An 18,279-nucleotide genomic window follows, 5' to 3' on the forward strand; every position below is an offset into this window, starting at 1 on the left:
AGTGCCTTGGAGGCTTGGTGAAGAAAAAACAGGACCACAACATTTCTATTCAATCATTCCCCATTTGCCCACTGTAAAGAATTAAAATATGAATAAGCTTGATAAAATGAGTGCTTGTAAAAAAGTTTCCACTAATTTGGTTTTCATCCCATACTACAGATATCCATTAAATAAGTTCTCACAGTTTTTCTGGAGTTGATTGTAAATTTTCTATTATTATTTAAAATACTACCTATGCTGGATCAGAGTATTAAATTGTCTCTGCTTATATGTAGGATGTAATATCCAGAAAAACATTATCAAAAAAGTGCTATAGGTTTTCTTTGATCTTGCTCTCTTAAGAATCACATGAAAATACTGGGAAAATATCACTTGATGTACTACATGCCTTCGGATGTGCAAAGGCTTACAGAGCTCCCCTACAGTATGGAGGTTTTTATATAAATTCATTTTGTGTGCCAGTTGTGCCAGTTGTCCTGGATTGAAACGCTATGCTTATAATCAGTCATGCCTTAATCCCTTCCCATTTGGATTACTACATTGTGCTTTTCAAAGGGCTGCTCTTGAAAAGCATTCAGAACAGAAGTGGGATTCAAAATTTTTTACTACCGGTTCTCTAGACATGACTTAGTGGATGTGGCAGGGGAAGGATACTGCAAAATCCCCATTTCCTCCCCACTCCTGGGGAAGGTTTCTGCAAAATTCCATTTCCTCCCCACTCCTGGGGAATGATACTGCAAAATTCTCATTCCCACCTCATTCCAGGGGAAGGATACTGCCAAATCCCCATACCCACCCCACTCCTGGGAGAAGGATACTGCAATATCTCCATTCCCTTCCCACCCCACTAAACTGTTTTCCAGCTTGTTTCCTGTGCAGGGCAACAAAAGGAGACCCAGCTGATCAGCTGGTAGGCAGCAATAGACTGACCATGCTGATCAGCTGGGAGGCAGCGAATAGATCGATTGGGTGTCACTGCCTTATAGGCTAGGCCTCCCTGCAACCCCCTGGGAGCAAAAATGGGTCAGGGAGGCACAGTACCCCCCATGTGCCCAGGTTTAGGCATAGTAAGCCTCCCTGAACTTACCCGGGAGCCAAAATGGGGCACGTGGGGACTCTTGGAAGGGGCGCGGCAGGCAGGGCCAGCCAGAGGTGGTTTTGTAGGTTCTCCTAAGTATTCAAAATTTCCACTACCGATTCGCCAGATCTGTTCTAAACTGGCTGAATACCACCTCTGTTTCAGAAGCTTTAATGGTCTGAAATGTATACATCAAGATTCAGTCACGGGATACCATTGTGGTTGCCCTGGTTCCCACTAGTGTTCCAAATGCATTTCAAGGTGTTGTAGAGGACATCACTTTTGAGAAGGGTAATCTAGCCAAACCTGTATCTTTTCATAATGCATACTACTTTGGGTACAGTATATCTGATTGTTAACTCTGCTGACTGAAACTGATAGGAAATAGAGACTGATAAAATCTGGGAGCTATGGTTTGTTATTCTGCTTCTAGTATCTGGCATGTTTTACAAATGGTAAATAATGAGTATCACAAGACATACTAAGGATATCCATATACAAATTAAAGCAGAGTACAGAATGTTTTCTTAATATATATTTTTTTCCCCCTGAACCGGGAGGCTCTTGCAACAGTCACTCACGCCCTTGTGACCTCAAGACTGGACTACTGCAATGCGCTCTACATGGGGCAGCCCTTGAAGAGTGTTCGGAGACTTCAGCTTGTCCAGAATGCAGCCGCGTGAGCGATTGTGGGTGCGCCTCGGTACACCCACTTTACATCTATCCTCCGTGAGCTGTACTGACTGCCTATTGGTCTCCGGATACGCTTCAAGGTGCTAGTCGTCACTTATAAAGCCCTACATGGTATTGGACCTGGGTACTTGAGAGACCGCCTTCTGCCAATTACCTCCCATAGACCCATCAGATCCCACAGATTAGGCCTCCTCCGAATTCCATCTGCAGGCCAATGCCGGTTGTCGACCACCCGGAGGAGGGCCTTCTCTGTGGCTGCTCCGGCCCTCTGGAACAATCTCCCCATGGAGATTCGGACCCTCACCACTCTTCAGGCTTTCCGAAAAGCTGTTAAGACCTGGCTGTTCTAGCAGACCTGGGGCTCCTGAGTTCCACCCCTACTCGAATTGCTGTGTGTGTTGTGACTTTTTAAATTGTTTTGTATTGTTGTTTGTTTTTGTCTTTTTACTTTTTGTATTGTGACCCTTCCCTTCTGGTTTGTCAGCCGCCCTGTCCCTCCGGGAATAGGGTGGCATACAAGTCGAATAAACCAACCAACCAACCAAAAAATGTCCACTGCATACCTGATACAAAAAGTCTAGCACTGTTGCTCTGACGTGTTTCTCCAGTGTATCTGTGCCGAGTGATACATCGGTAATTATACAATCCATCTTCATTCTGTACATCTATAATATACAAGGCTCCCGTGGATGTGATGAGAAATCTAGATCCTAAACAACATAAGAATATGTAGATTTTAAAATATGAAAGTGTATTCTCTTATCCAGTATAACTGAAAATTTTACTAACAAGTATTAAGGATACCCATTGTTGACAGTTCAATTTTTAAAAGATTGTTGCATTAGCATTATTTAATTTAAGCACTTTTTCTAAGCAAATGAAAAAAAAATAACCTCTAGTTATTATAGAATTAATCAATACACATTAAGTCAATGTTCATCATAAATGACTTAGGCACTGTAAAGCTATTTTAAGTAAAACAGAACATTTCTATGTTTGCGCTACTTCTGAATACAAAGCTGAGAAACATGTGAATTATATGAACTAATACAGGTAATTATATATGACGATATGTGCAATAACATAGTTTTGGGAAAGGAAAGAAAAAAATTGGAAGGAAAATGAAGAAAAGCCAACATGCATAAAGATGAATTCCTTAAACATAATTTATACCCCACCCTTTCTGTAAATAGCTTGTGCCAGCATCCAAAGGCATTCACTGATATTTTATTCATATAAACTTTTTGAAGTTTTTCTAAAAACTATTGCCAAAAAGATGGCTTAAATTCAGATGGAACATTATACCCCTTAAGCAGCTCTGCAAACATTAAAGATGATGGAAAGGCCATGAAGCTACTGCCTTTGGCCTCGTGCCCTCCAGTTTATTTGAGACTGCTATTCCCAGAATTCTTCACTTGTGAGAATGAAGATAACATAAAAGAAAAGTTAGTGAATAACCTGCAGATGAGTGTGACCTAATGGAAACAGATGTTTCTATCTATGTATGGTCACATAAAGGATGCTGGTAAGCAAACTAAACTATATGAAAGACTGCAGGAGTGAGAAGTGAGAGTGAGAAGGAGTGAGAAGGATTTGACCTGTTTTTTTCTATTTTTCTATCATCATCTAATATATCATGATATATTGATTGATATCTGCCAATGTAATAACCAAAGTACTGCAAAATATAAAACTACATGTAACAATAACACCAGCAATAAATCTTATGGAAATTCTAGGACTAATCAATAAATTCTATGGCAATTCTAGGACTAATCCGTGAATATTATATGGATTTCATAAATGACAATCTGATAAAAATGATATCACTATAATAATTTGAAAAAATATTCATATTAAAAAGACTTTTAAGCAGGAGCAAAGAAGTTTGTAGTGCCATCTGACTTGACCTAGCAGTAAAACTTTCAACGGTATTTAAAATACTAAAGAGAAAATGTCAAATCAAAAGAAATAGGAAGTAGGAAAAAAAAACCAATTAGCCTATCAAATCCAAGGCAAGTGTACAATAACAGCTTTCATAACTGCAACCTGTAAGGATAACATTTACTTGCCTGCAGCAATTTTTAAACTTTTTAAAGCCAAAGTGCTACTAAGTGTTTTGCTGTATGGCATTTAACATTACAGGTGTAAGGACAACTGTGCGTTAGAAGTTGTGTAATCTAAATTTTAGAGACTTGTACTTGATGTTCCACATTCTGTTGTTAATGTACTTCTCTAGCTAAAATCTGGCTGGCTGTCAGATTGGGTTTGATTATGACTTTGCTAGTTTAAGTACCGGTTTCAACAAATTTGGGAGTTCTGATACACAGACACTAGTCTTCTTGGAAGAAACAAGTAATGAATGACATAGTTCATTGTAAGTTCATTCTCTCCACCCACCCCCAAATTTATTTTAACTTGCACAAAATCCCAAGAGAGCCCAAGCAGAAAATTTTAGATCTCGAGTCTCGACTCACAAAAACAATCCAGGAGATATGCCTTCTTCGTTGCTACACCTGCTGCTTGGAACAAACTCCCCCAAGAATTTGGGCAGACCCTGCTCTATTAATCTTTTCTAGAGCTCTGGAAGCCTCACTTTTTCTCTGTCCACTAGACCAGGATAATAATTTCTAGGAGAGTGAGAATTTGTTATGTATAAACTCGGCCATGTGAATGAGTGTGCTTGGTTATTTCGGCTTTGTATTACTTTTGCTTGATTTTGCTTATGTTTGATTTTTTTAATGGATGGACTCTGAACAGAGTCATAAATTATGAGTTAATGTTCTTATAAATTTCTTAAATATGAAATAGTACACAAATTAATAAAGCTATCAGATGTAAAGTGAGTTGTGGGTTAATATTGGTATTACTTGGTTAAGTATTTATAGTCTCCTTTTAAGAAAGTTGGCTGATATTGTGGTTACAATTTATTTTTAATCAAACAATACAAGAAATAACTAAAGCAAATAAAATGTGCCCATATATAAAATAGCAACATCAATTCATACTTGAAGCAGTGCAAAATAGAACTGAGTACTTTTTTTAAAACAAAAGATGAACATCTAAGTAGAAATTAAAATATTTATAAACAAGGTTTAATATCCATACAGTTATGTTATGAAGATATGTTTCTCTTAAATTGCAAGCTTTCATTCTTCAGCTCTTATCAAATGTTCAAAACAGCCAATTTTGCAGTCTATTCACTAAAACTGCCACCAAGTGCATATTGCAAATAGAGATTACTCAAACTTCTTCACATCAATCTAACAGATGCTTTTCTTATTACCACAACAAAGAATGATGCTAAATTTTATGTACCAGATTTAAGAAATCCTGTTATTAAGCTGTGAAAGTTGTCTGATAGATTCAATTAAGTTCTTTCAAGACATTTGTCAGTGATTTCTGATGCAGTCTAGATAAATTTGTGGGCAGAATTCATGCTCTTCTTTTTCTTACACAGTAATATTAGCAGCTTGTATTAATTTGTTTTTTTCAATAGTATATTGACATGCAAAAACACTAAAACTATGCTTCCTGTTATGAAATGAATTGTGTCTTTTGATAGACAACAACCACTACCAAGCCTGCTTAGGCCTGCTAATCAATTTCATTCTGCTTCAACCACATAATTAATACCATGCATACATTATTGTACCAATAGCAGTAACTTGACTGGAATTTATGGGAACACTTTAGATATAATGGTTATTCAGATTAATTTCATACATTTATTTCATAACTTCTTGGATTTCTTCACTTCCACTGAAATAATAAAACAAGTAAGGTATACTAGAGACTGTTTTATTTTTTAAAAAGTTTCACTCCACTTTCTGTGACATTAAAAAAAACAAAAAACTAACCTTTAAATATCACTTGTGTCTCATTAAAAGATTACCAAGCTAGCAAGTAACATAAATTCTTTAGCAAATGGTACATTGGTAAATAACAGATTTGTTGCCATGACAACTTAAACATATTAACACACATATACACTGCCCCAAAGAGCAGTAGCAGCAAATAGAATATCCAATTTGATAGGGGAGGCATGATTATAGGGTAATTCTGTGCCTTCTTACCTCTGGAAACATTTTTCTGAACTCTGACTGCATAGGTTTAACTTGTAAAAAAAACTCAACTTCAAACGAAAGATCTTCAGTCTAGAAAAAAATACTGTTTACTGAATGTAATAAAAATCCAATTAAAGAAAACAAATATCTAGCTTGCATATGACTATTTCTTTTTATTCTCTGATTTTCTCTAGCTAAACATCTTGTTATTGTAATTCTCATTCCAAAGCAAGGGTGATCCATCAAGTTACCTTCCGGCAGTTGATATTAGAAAGTGTTGCTGTGAAAAAAATACAAGAATTACATTCTCAAATGCCCTATTTTCAGTGTTTTATTGTTTGCACAATGCTTCCAATTTTTTTAAAAGGTGAAAGATTTATATGATCTGAAGAGAAATCAGAGTATTATTTGATTTAGGGTTTTACCGATTAATAGGTTTGTTGTTATCGAAATGACTAGCTTATAATATCACTATGTAAAAGTAAAAAGTTGAGATTTGATGTTACTATCTGATTCTACTGCACCAAAAGGAGTGGGAAATCAATGCCTTTTCTTTCTTTTTTCCCCTTTCCCCTTTTCCTTTTTCCTCCCCTATTTTCCTACTATTTTCTTTTGTATTATATATTATAAATTAATAAAAAATGCTTCCAAATTTTTTATAAGACAATTCCACTCTATATTCTCGTAAACCAATAATATGAGCTACCGGTATATACAACTCAATTATAACCCTTTCACAACTACTTCACCACAAAGCGTACTGATACCTTCTATCATCTCTACTAACTTTCTCTGTGGTTTATTATCTGTAAAAACATGAGAAGAGTTACACTTCCGAAAATTTTATTGCACTTCATGGTCAGCATGAGGGCTTGGAGGCTTGCCGAGGTCCATAAGCATGTAGGCCCCCCAATGCCCACTTTTGAAGCCTAGTTCTGCTCTCTAAAAATAAGCAAGCAATGAGTGAAACGAGAAAGACCAATAGCCTAAGTTCCTCTTCTGGGCAACCCAATATATAAGCCACATAAATATTTGTGTCCCACAATAATGTTGCAAGATCGAATCCAGTGACAAACCCAGCTTCGATCTTGCAGAAGAAATATTATTTATTTATCTATTTAGTGGAGTTATCTTGGATGCAATTCATACTCTCATGGTTTCTGATATCCATAACTCCAAAACTTTCACTGTACAAATAATGAAAAACTATTATATAAACAAGGCACAATAATATTACAAACCTAACATACAAATTATGGTAATGAGGAGGATGAATCCCACTAAAACATCATGTGGTAATGGCAGATGTATGGAGTTTGGTTCTCTGTTTTATAATATGCAAAATGTCAGTATGTAAGCCTGCTTATGGTCTACAATAAAGGAACATAACAAGCCATCAAGTCTGTCAAACATCAGCTATTAATGAATCTGAGACTGAATTTCTAGACACTCAATATTTACTGCTGTGCTAGAGATTCTAAAACTGTTAGGCAGATAGATAATTTTAGACCAGGAACTGAAGGAGGAAGGGAACTTCAGACTATTTTGTCCCATCTGGGAATTACCATTTTCTTTCAGAAAATGCTGTATTTTGAAAGTTTTAATTTGCATGTATAACTGTCTTTATCATAGATCTTGGATCGTGAAATTTGAAACTTAAGAGGAAAGGTTGCAATGGTAAAACAGCCTTAGCCATAGGGGAATTATCATACTCATGTAATCCAAACAATGAAACTGCATCATATACTACTGGTAGTCATTGGTTACATTGACTTGGTTACAGGGCTCTGGGTTTCTACCCTGAGGCATGGCATTACCCAATTTTGGAAGAAGGTCTAGTATGCATTAAAAATGTAATGATATGGTATGCCAAATAAACATAGGAAGCCCACCACCATTAATTATAGGAATTCTGTTGAAAAAAATGACTACAGCAAATATTGGATTTTTATAATTGTCAAAAGAGACTAGAATCTGGTAATTCAATGACAGATGCAGCATTTAAAATATATTCATGCAAGTGAAGAGTTATATGCAAAGAAAAGCAGAAACATTTCCAGTCCTAATATTTTACACACTTAAGAACATTTTTGTAAGAAGCCATCCTCTGTATGCTAATCTGCAACCTTAATGTTTCCCTGCATGTGATAAATAATGCAAATTTCCCATGTGTAATGAAATATGCAATATATTATACATGAGCAGAGCTTTGACTTTGAACATAATTGTTATTAGGCAGGCAGTTGTGGAAATAAAACTTCAGCTGTATTAATACCATAATGTAAACAGGAACCATAAAAAAATAACTCAGTCTGATTTATTAGTCACTGAATTAGGAAATTGTAATACAAAACAACTAGCTAGTCAGGATATTTTAGAGTTTCAGTTAAGTAAGGGTTAATGGAGGAAAGAAAAAAAACCCTACATAATCCTGTTTTATATTCTTTTCTCACAACCAGAGCCCTTGATTTAAATTAAAATTAAAATGGTACAAGTAAATTTAATACAGTTAATGTAATTGCAACTCATCTCCTAGATAACTTTTAAAGGTTGCCCCTAAGACTTGAGGGAGAGGGATCAAATGAGACCATAAGACTGTGGGTTATGTGGTGTGATACCAAAGAAAGAGCCAAAGAGATACTAGGGACAGAAGTGTACATCTGAATTTAATTCTGAAAAACATTATCCAATGTATTAAAATATTATTAAAAGAGATCAGATTTATATATGAGAATAGTACAGCCAAAAAGTAAAGAAACCTACAGTTGAATCAGACTGGAGATGTGTGTAGTATTCGCAAAGCAATTCTTTAGAACTGAATAAACTGCAGTTGGAAAGGGAAAAGATTCTGATAATGGTGCAGCTAAATGCTACTTTAAAGATTATTTCCTGTGTCTTCACATACTGTGAAGTATTACTGCATTTTAGCAGAATAATTTTAAACAAATGATATCAAACAAATAAACTTGGCATCTTCAAAGCAGTGTATCCAACTTTACAATAAATTATACTTCCCATTGTCCCTGATAATTTTCCATGCTAGATGACACCAATTAGAGTTGCAGTTTAGATCTCGGGGAAGATATGGCAAACCTGAAGGTGGCTCTATTAAAAGCAGAGACAACTGCCACAGCAAAATGAAGAGCCGGCTATTAGACTGACTCTTTGTAATTCCTCTCTGAACAAGGAGAGGACTTGAGATCATTCAAAAATGCTCCAGACAGTTGCTCCTTATGAGGAGACCACAGGATAGCAGTCTCAGGAGGCTTTACAGCTCTGGGAGACAAGAGAATATCATTTCTATTCAAACCACAATCAGCACCTTTATAGACACAAGCTTCACCTACTTCTTTTTCTATTCAACTTTGGAAATTGCTTGTGAACTGTTTATTAGCTATTAGCACTTTGGCTTGTTAAGTCTTGTTGGAAGAAAAATCCAGTCTGGGTCCAAGCCAGGAGAAAAAAAAATCAATGGAGGTTGGCTACAAGGATATGAGGCCTTTGTTTAGTTGGTTTCCAGAAACTTTAGTGGCAGCAGCATGTTTCTGGGATGGCTGACAAAATGACTGAGTAAATCGGTGGATCTTTATAGGGTTCTGCGATTTTGTGTTTGAGATGCTCCAGGGGGTTGTGCAACGTAATAAGCCTTATGTCTTTTGGTGTCTTCGTGTTGATGGGTAAATCCTATTATGTCCTAAACATCATGCCCTGACCTTAGAATTTGGGTGGAAGAATGTAAATTCTTAATCCCATCAGCTCCAGCCTTCTGTGGGAGCGTGTGGCTGAAGGCAATTAGAATAGAATGAGCTGGAAGGGACCTTGGAGGTCTTCTAGTCCAGTCCCCTGCTCAAGCAGGACAACCTATACCATTTGAGATAAGTGACTATCTAGACCAGTGATGGCGAACATTTTTCGCCTCAGGTGCCAAAAGCACGTCCGTGTCCACCCCCATAATTTAATGCCCCCATGCCACGCCCCCTGTGCATGCACGTGTGGACCCCCCACTGCCCATTGCATGTGCGCATGGCTTTTTTGGAGCCTGGGGAAGGGTGAAAACGCCCTCCTCCACGCCCCTTCCCGAGGCCTTCCAGAGGACAGAAATGGCCCATTTTCTGACTTCCAGTGGGCCTGATAGGTCTATTTTTTAGCTCACCAGTCTCCAGAGGCTTTTTAGTTTATTAATAATTTAATAAAATTATTAAAAATGAGTTGCAGTTTAAAGCATCTGTAGAACATCAAGTTAAAAAAAGTCTCCTCCAAATGAATAAAAACGTTCAAGAAACAAATGATAATATTCACAAGGATATCGTTCCAAGATCCCATCTTGACAATATCATCAACTATACAATTGCTATCAATTCTCATGAACATGTACCACTTTAGTGTAAGCACATTCTTTGTGATTGTTGTACTTGCAAGGTGAGAATAATTTTTACTACTTGGAAACAGAAATATTTTTTTAAAGTCTTATTATTTAAAAAGTGAGGAATATTCATAGAAGTTCTAAAACACTTCCCAAAGCACAATACTCTTCTTTATCAACCAAAATATTTGGCTTCTGTATTTTGATCTACACTCTTTAGTCCACCCCCTACTCCTACCCTGGCAATATGTTCACTTGCCTCCCTGGAGATAAAAGAGAGAATGTTGCAGTGCTACAGTAATTGATTGTGCAATCTGAGCTGCACCTGTGCTATCTATGAAGCAACTAAATATGCAATCTGATTTGCCAAACATTATTAAAAGCTCCCTGATACCACACCATTGCACTGCCCTTTACAAACCATCAGACATCAATTCAAACCCTCAAACCTGATTATCAGCACTTTCTGATGCCACTTCAAAACCATTAGTCTGATCAAAAAGCTGTCCCTTTGCTCCAAGCATATATAAACATCTCCCCACTCTCACTGTTCCTAGTTACATGACAACATTGATGTTACAAATAGCATTAAGTGGTAAATGCTAAAGATTGATAGTTTTGAAATGGCTTATAGGTGATAGTAAAGTATGTGAAGTATCTTCCCAATACTATCAGGTTATGATTGGTTTTCTTTCCTTTCATTGATTAATTCATGCGCTTTTCAAAATCATAATTTTCAATATGACAGATGTATTCATAGATATTAGCCTCCACCATCCAATGTGGTTTGATCAATCATGATTTTCATATACAACTTCTTAATAAGATAGAGAAGGTGTGGACCAAGTTATAAGCTTTAGTCTCACCTAACACAGAGACAATATTCCTTACTAATGGCTATTAATAGTTTGTTTGGTCACGTTTTGTTTAGTATGCTGAAGTAGGAAAACTCTCACCCCCACCTGGGTCACCTTTTTTGGCCCCCTTAGAAAGGCAACAAAATATCAGTTCATCTATAAAATGTTTAAAAAACAAAACACTTTTGACAACACTAAGGAAGGATATTTGAAAGTGAGAAAAACTATTTTTGATGTGACATAAGTTACTTTGGAAGATATTGCATAAAGAGAAGGGGATTTATTTAATAATAGATGACTGATATGTGATTTTATTCCTGGAACTCTTTGAGATATCTAATTTATTGTTTAATGTAATTGTGCCGTACTGTAGATTTTTGCTGTAGTTGACATATTATTAGTTCGTTCAGTAGAAATCTAAGAAAATCATAGTTATTTTTTGGTTGGAATCCTATGTACCAGGAGTTAAGTACCATGAAGCATTGCAGCTGATGTTTAATTATAAGTTCTAGAATATACTGCCAGTGATGTAGAATAATAATCCAATTCAGTGTAGGAGCATGGTGGTAGGGAGGTGGGAGCAGAGAGGGTACATTTCAATCAGATCTTGAAAACTTAGCTCCATTTTTTAAAAATGGAAAATCCAAAGATAAAGTTTGGATTTTCTTAAAACTCTCCTAAAAAGCTTGGTCTCATTCAATTAAAATGAAGTATCCAAACCATGCCAAGAGCCAGTATATTATATGCTGTTTTCATGCCAGTCCATTTCAGATTTTCATATAGTTGGCTACATACAGAAATGATATTTGGCCTATTCTTTTCTTAGCATGAGAAGTCCTGACTGTTTTATCCCTTTAAAAAAAATCATGACTCCTCAGATTTAAGAAGGGTTATTGGTATTAATTTTGACAACTTTATAATGAAGGAATTATATTCAATTCTTTGTGTATTTTAAAATCAATTTTTATTTTTAAAACTTCCTGAAGTTAATTGGTGAGAATCATTGTATATTGCATTGTTTAAACAGGAAGATGCTGGAACAAGAAGAGCAGGGGCACCTTTTCAAAATAATCTGAAAAACAGTAAAAAGTAGGTTAGATTTTTTAGTTGAGGCAATGGGTAAAGAGTGCTGTCATCTAATAAGGTTTGTTCTCAGTAATTACAGTGACACAATCTGATCAGTGAGGACTAAGTATCTTCATCTGAAAGGGATCGGATGAAATTAGTGCTGATGTAATAAGTACCATTTGTCACTATTAGGGAGAGGTGTTGACAGGGCCCTGCTGTTGCCATAGCAACCTTTGCAGTTTGGAATTTCTTTGTGTGGGTTTAAACTATAACAATAGTCTAGGAGCTAAATAAAATATTGTTAAGGTAAGTTAATAACACTCTTTTTTCTGGCTGGGTCATTTAAGGCCACCTACCATAACAGATCACTTGAAATTTTCAAATATCAAAGTACTTTACCTTGGCACCTGAATTAAATCCTGATTTATTGAAAAAATATAGAAAAATAGCAAATATTAATAATATATAGTTAACCGTCACAATAACAGAAAACTAGAAACAAAATGTGGTCTGATATTGAAATATCTTACAGAGCTTACTATGTATTGCAAGGATTTCAGAAAAGAAGTCTTACATGGAAAATGACTTTAAATCCTCTGAGGACCATGTTTATTGTTAATATCTCTCTATACTGAGTGCTTCTTGTTTCTCTTATCTTCCTCATCGTGTTCCACAAAATGCTTCTCTTCTCCACTTTGAGGTGCTTCATTTGATAGGCTCTTACAGGCTCTTCTCTCTTTTCTTCCCACAAAGACACATTGCATTTCCAGCCATTGTAGTATGAATTGTCTTCAGGCAGGGTGACATACATTTCAGATTCCCACAAATCTTCCTTTGCCGTCCATGTTCCCTGAAGTTAATTGGCATCTCTACACACTCATAGCAGATACATAGCCTGCCATAGGGCCCTGTTCATATACTCTCTAAACTAACTGTGTGGAGACCTAGCTTATTGATGTCTTATGTATAATTAAATTATGATGACTTCACAGATACATTTTCTACAGGATCATATTGACTTTAGCCTGGACTTCAGGCTTTACAAAAGTGCATATATTGCCACTGAAACTGAGTCCAACTGAGTCTTGCTGTCTTTCCTTTTCCTGCCTTAGAGACTTTCCCGGAGAGCTAGGTCCTCACACAATGTGTCCATTTCAGTCTGGTCATTTATGACTCAAAAGAGAAACCTGGGTTGATTTCTTTAACAACCCATTCAGTTGTTTTCTTGACTGGCTATGTTATTCTAAGGAATCTTTGAAAATATCAATATTCTTCCTATCCTTCCTATCCAATTTTTGCTTCCATAGAGTGTCATAGGGAAAACTATTATCTGCACAATTTTGACCTTTGTCATTATAATCATACCATCTGCATAATTTTTCCAGGTCTTTGTGATTGCTATACCAAGTGCTATTCTGTGGCATATTTTTTTGACTGCTTGTTCTTTTACTTCTGGTGATTGATCTTAAAAAGCAGAAACCACCTACTCTTCAATATTTTTGATTCTAAGGCTGCTAATTGAACCTGCTGTCATTACTTTGGTCGTCTTTTTGCTTAATTCTAGTCCCATTTTTCACTCTGCTCTTGGACTTTTTTTATTAGAGTTTGCAGATCATTTGCATTTTTAACTATCAGAGTAGTGTCCCCAGCATAGCACTGTTATTAATGTTTCTACCTCCAGTTTTAAAACCACATCCATCTTCTTCCAGTCCAGCTTCTCTCATATATATATTTTGCATTAAGGTTAAATACTGTAAATAAGGGGACAATATAAATTTGTCACTCCTTTGCTAATCTGAAACTGTTGCATTTTGTCATGTTCTGTCTGTAGTGTCATTTCCTTATCTATGCATAAGCTTCTCATGAGGATATTGAGATGTCCCAGAATTCCCATTTTTCCAAGCACATATCACAACCTGACATGATTGAAATGAAACAACCAAAGGCTTTTCTGTAATCAATGAAGCACATATTGACATCTTTTTAGTATTCTATGGCTTTCTCAGATATCTAATATCCAAATGATGTTGCTTTCCTTGCTTTTAGTTGCTACATTACACATTTTAATGAGATACAGAACTTCCTTAACTTACAACTGCTTGCTTAGTGATTTGAAGTTCTGACAGCCAGGCCTCCATGCAGTCACATGATCACATTGTGGGTACTTGGTAACCAGCCCCCATTTACCGCTGCTTTCAGCATCCCACAATCACAGGACCACAGTTTACAACATTTCTGCTGGAAACTGGTATTCAAGCCTACTTTCTAGCAAAAACACCCATAACAAACAATGAATTTGCTTAATAACTGTCATGTTCACTTAACAACTGCTGAAAAAGTGATGAAATGAGACTAAATACACAGTCCGAGAAAATGGAATACAGAAGCTTACACTATGACTGGGTGCCATAGCCAGTTAGGAAGTCAAAAGAAAGTTCACACTTACACTTTTAGTACCTAACATCAAATTTAAATTAAAATAACATGTTTGCTATTTTAAACAATATTATTGTGGTCTTATCACAATATCATAGTTTAATGTCTTCCTGCACAACAATGGATAATACAGGTAGTCCTCAATTTACAACCATTTGTTTAATGACTGTTCAAAATTATGACAGTGTTGAAAAAGTTACCCATGACCAGCCCTCATATTTACGACCATTGCAGCATTCCTGTGGTCATGTAATCAAAATGTGAGAACTAGTATGTATTTATAGTGGTTGCAGCATCCTTGATCACATGATTGCACCTTCCCAAGGAGCAAAGTCAATTGGGCAGTCAGATTTGTGTAATTATCCCATGATTCACTTAATGACTGCAGCAAAAATGTCAAAAAATCAAGTGCAATTCACTTAATAACTGTATTACTTAGTGCTGGAATCTTTGGTCCCAATTGTGGTTATTTGTTGAGGACTGTTTGTAGAATCTTCATGGATGTAGTGAGAGGCTTCAGCAGAAGTACAAACACAATTCTTGTGAATATTTCAAAGCCAGATAGTAATTTGCCCAACTTCTAGTGGTTAATCTGTTATGTAATTCTTGATCCTCTCCATTTCAGCAGAAACAAAATTATGCACAATAAAGATGCATGCAGCCATTGGGTTCTTTTACATTGTTTAGGTAGGTCACAATTCAACATTTTCTTGGTGCATAATTTGATTTTGCACAGAATTCTTAATAGCTATTGATAGTGATGGCTATATACCAGTTCCAGAATCTAGTAAGCCTCTGAATATTGGCAGCCAGAGAACAATGTCAAATGTCCTTTACTTTTCTTTTGCTTTTATGTTATCCAGATACAACTGGATGGCCACTGTGGGAGTACACGGTGTGTGGTCTGTCAGTGGCCTGCAGAGTTGGCAGCAAAGTCAGACAGCGAGGAGGTTGGGGAGTAACATGGGCCAGTCCTGGAATCTGGGGAAGGCTCGGATGAGGGCTCTGCATCAGGCAGAGAGGGGGCCAGGGCCATCTGGGAGTTATGTGCTGCCTCTGGAGCCTCCAGAGTCGGACATCAGTGAGACAGAGGAACAGGCTCCTCCTGTTCCCAGTGTGCACATGGGCAGAGCAGCCAGAAGGCAAGAACAGTTAAGACAGAAGGGACAACTCAAAAGTAAGGCTTGGAAGTGATTGGCCCCTCCCATAGGACATAAAGGAGGAGCAAAGGCATGTGAGCCTTTGCAGGAAGCAACTTGGTTCATACTGGTCAGTTTACCTTCTGAAGCCCTGTTTTGACTCTTTGCTCTGTGTGGCCTTGCCAAGCTAATTACCAATTAAGTCTTTGGCAGTGTTTCAAGGAAGATAAAGGTGGGTCCTTATCACCTTATCCCGAAAGACTTTGGCAGCCTACTGTAGGACTCTTTACAACTATTTGGGACTCATTACGGGCTGTGAATGAACATAATTCACAGCCTTTGAAATAAAAAGAGGGTTTTTGGGACTAAGCGTGTGAAGTTTACTCTATCAGGAAGCCTAGGTCAGAACATACAGATCCTGTCAAATTCTGTTCTGTTATTATTTGTATTCTGCTCAAATTATATTTGGAGATAAGGGACCAATGGATATTCTTGTAATTTAGTGAACATTTCTTTTGGCAAAGATTTGCTATTATATTTACAAGTAAGGTAAATCATACAACACATAGTCCATTAGTTTTACAAGCACCAAAGTGTATATTATCACCAAATTCCACTGTTTGCAGACTGCTAATGACACACACATTTGCTATTTACTTTATTCACAGTTTTAAATGATTGCACTAAGTGACAGAAAAACTGTTGAAGAAATTCAGCATGCAAATCAAAAGTTTGTGTTAATTAATACAATGAACCAGTAAGTACAGGTATATCTTGTGTGCTTGATAAGGCAATGTTCACAGTGAAGTTGCTTTAAAAGATTCTAGATATTGATGTGGCTGTGAATCTGTATAACCAATTACTTTCCTGATTACTGACACTGACCTAAAAACGTGCAAACAAATGCTGTAATACAAGTTGAAATAGTTTCTTTTATTCCTGTTATTGGTATCATTATGATTATCATTACTATGTTGTTTTGTACGTACACTGAGAACTTTTGCACCAGTGTCAGCTAGCCTGCTGCTTGCTGCCTTAGAAAAGTGAGGAGGGATTAGTGGAGAATTTTTCATTGCAGCTTTGCAATTACAGCCTGAACTTTGCTTCTGTCTCCAAGGCCAGTTCTTCTAGCATTGGTATGCAGAAGCCCTCTGGTTTCCTAGCTACAAAGGGACTGGGATGTACAGTTTGTTTTAACTTGCTGTTTTTGCACACTTGCCTCAGAGCTTGCCTTGAATTTCTTGCTTTCAGTTCTTCCTGGTAAAAGTACTTTTCTCTAATTCTCTGGAGCTGATGATTTTTCTTTCCTAGGAAATGGACAGAGGCAGCCTTGACATTAGGCAAGCTCTACTTTAATGGTAAACCTGGAGACAGAAGTCTACTGTGGGAACCAAGCATCCAATTGTCCAACTATGGAAGTGAGCTGCAGGAAACTGAAGTTATAGCCGGCTCCCCCACTAGACCACACTATACTTGAGATAGGCAGAGAGGAGTTGGACTTCAATGAGAAGCCCATCAGACTCAGATGTGTGAGGGGTGTGGGACAAAGGGAAGATCCCTCCAGGAGGGAAACCCAGAGGAAGCCCTGTTCCTGATATAACAGATGAGGGGAGGTCAAAGAGCCCAAGAACTTCTTGCACAGATGGCTACCCAAGGTTCCTGGTTTACCTCAGACCAAGCTGTGCAAGCCACTCCACCTTCAGGGACCACTCCTCAAAGGAACTGGGCCACAAAGGTCCCAGCCTTGGGGGTTATGTATGGGGGAGAGCAACTGTGGTTCTTCCTGGTGCAAGTCTGGAACTACATGCAGGAGTATGGAGCTGAACTGGAGATGGGAGAAGCCCGAATAAGATGGTTAACCATGGCTCTGGAGGGTGCAGTGGCTGAGTGGATGGTCTCCATCCACAATAACAATGTCCCACAAATGCAGAACTATGACTTTATGGCAGCCCATCACCAATGGTTTGAGGATCCATTGGCTGAGTGCAAGGCTCAGTTCCGGATAAAGACTGTCACCCAAGAGCGATGATTGGTGGCCACATACACCCAGAAGTTCCGAGAGCTGTAAGGGTGGTTAGCCACATGGCCAAAGACATCCTCATTGACTACTTAAAAGATGGCTTTAACGGCACCTATCACATGTGTCTCGTGCGGGCCCCACAAACCCTACAATGTTTATGGCAGAACCATGCTGAAGCACCCCAACCCAGACACTCTGTTTGTAATTCAGGCTGAAACAAGCTATGTGCCTATGGGGACAGTGTAATTGCAAAAGAATGCCCATGGGTTGCTACAGCCATGGAAATACACCTCTAAGAAACTCACTGAGACTGAACAGAAGTGGGTGATATGGAAGAAGGAGGTGTATGCAGTGCGGTGGGCTCTACTTACTTGGTGGTATTTCCTGGAAGGGGCAAGGGCCCCGTTTGAGGTATGGACTGACCATAAAAATCTGGAAGGCCTGAAAACTCTGCACAGGCTATCCCCTAAACAAATCCGTTGGGCTCATTACTGTAATCATTTCAACTGTGTTATGTTTCAGAGGAGAATAATTTTATGGCAGATGCTTTGTCTACGT

General features: G+C 37.5%; 1 protein-coding gene across 1 annotated transcript in view; it reads right to left on the minus strand.

The window, feature by feature from the left end:
• Nucleotides 1-18,279, minus strand: part of DSCAM (DS cell adhesion molecule) — a 370,319-nt gene that overhangs the window by 172,435 nt on the left and 179,605 nt on the right. Inside the window, exon 4 of the mRNA XM_087721673.1 lies at nucleotides 2,335-2,481. Within this exon, the coding sequence (XP_087577799.1) occupies nucleotides 2,335-2,481 (147 nt within the window). The remainder of the gene's footprint in view (nucleotides 1-2,334; nucleotides 2,482-18,279) is intronic.

This window comes from Thamnophis sirtalis, unplaced genomic scaffold (assembly GCF_051295495.1).
Source record: "Thamnophis sirtalis isolate CommonGarterSnake01/CBP01778 unplaced genomic scaffold, rThaSir2_p1.2 scaffold_8, whole genome shotgun sequence".
Lineage (NCBI taxonomy): Eukaryota > Metazoa > Chordata > Lepidosauria > Squamata > Natricidae > Thamnophis > Thamnophis sirtalis.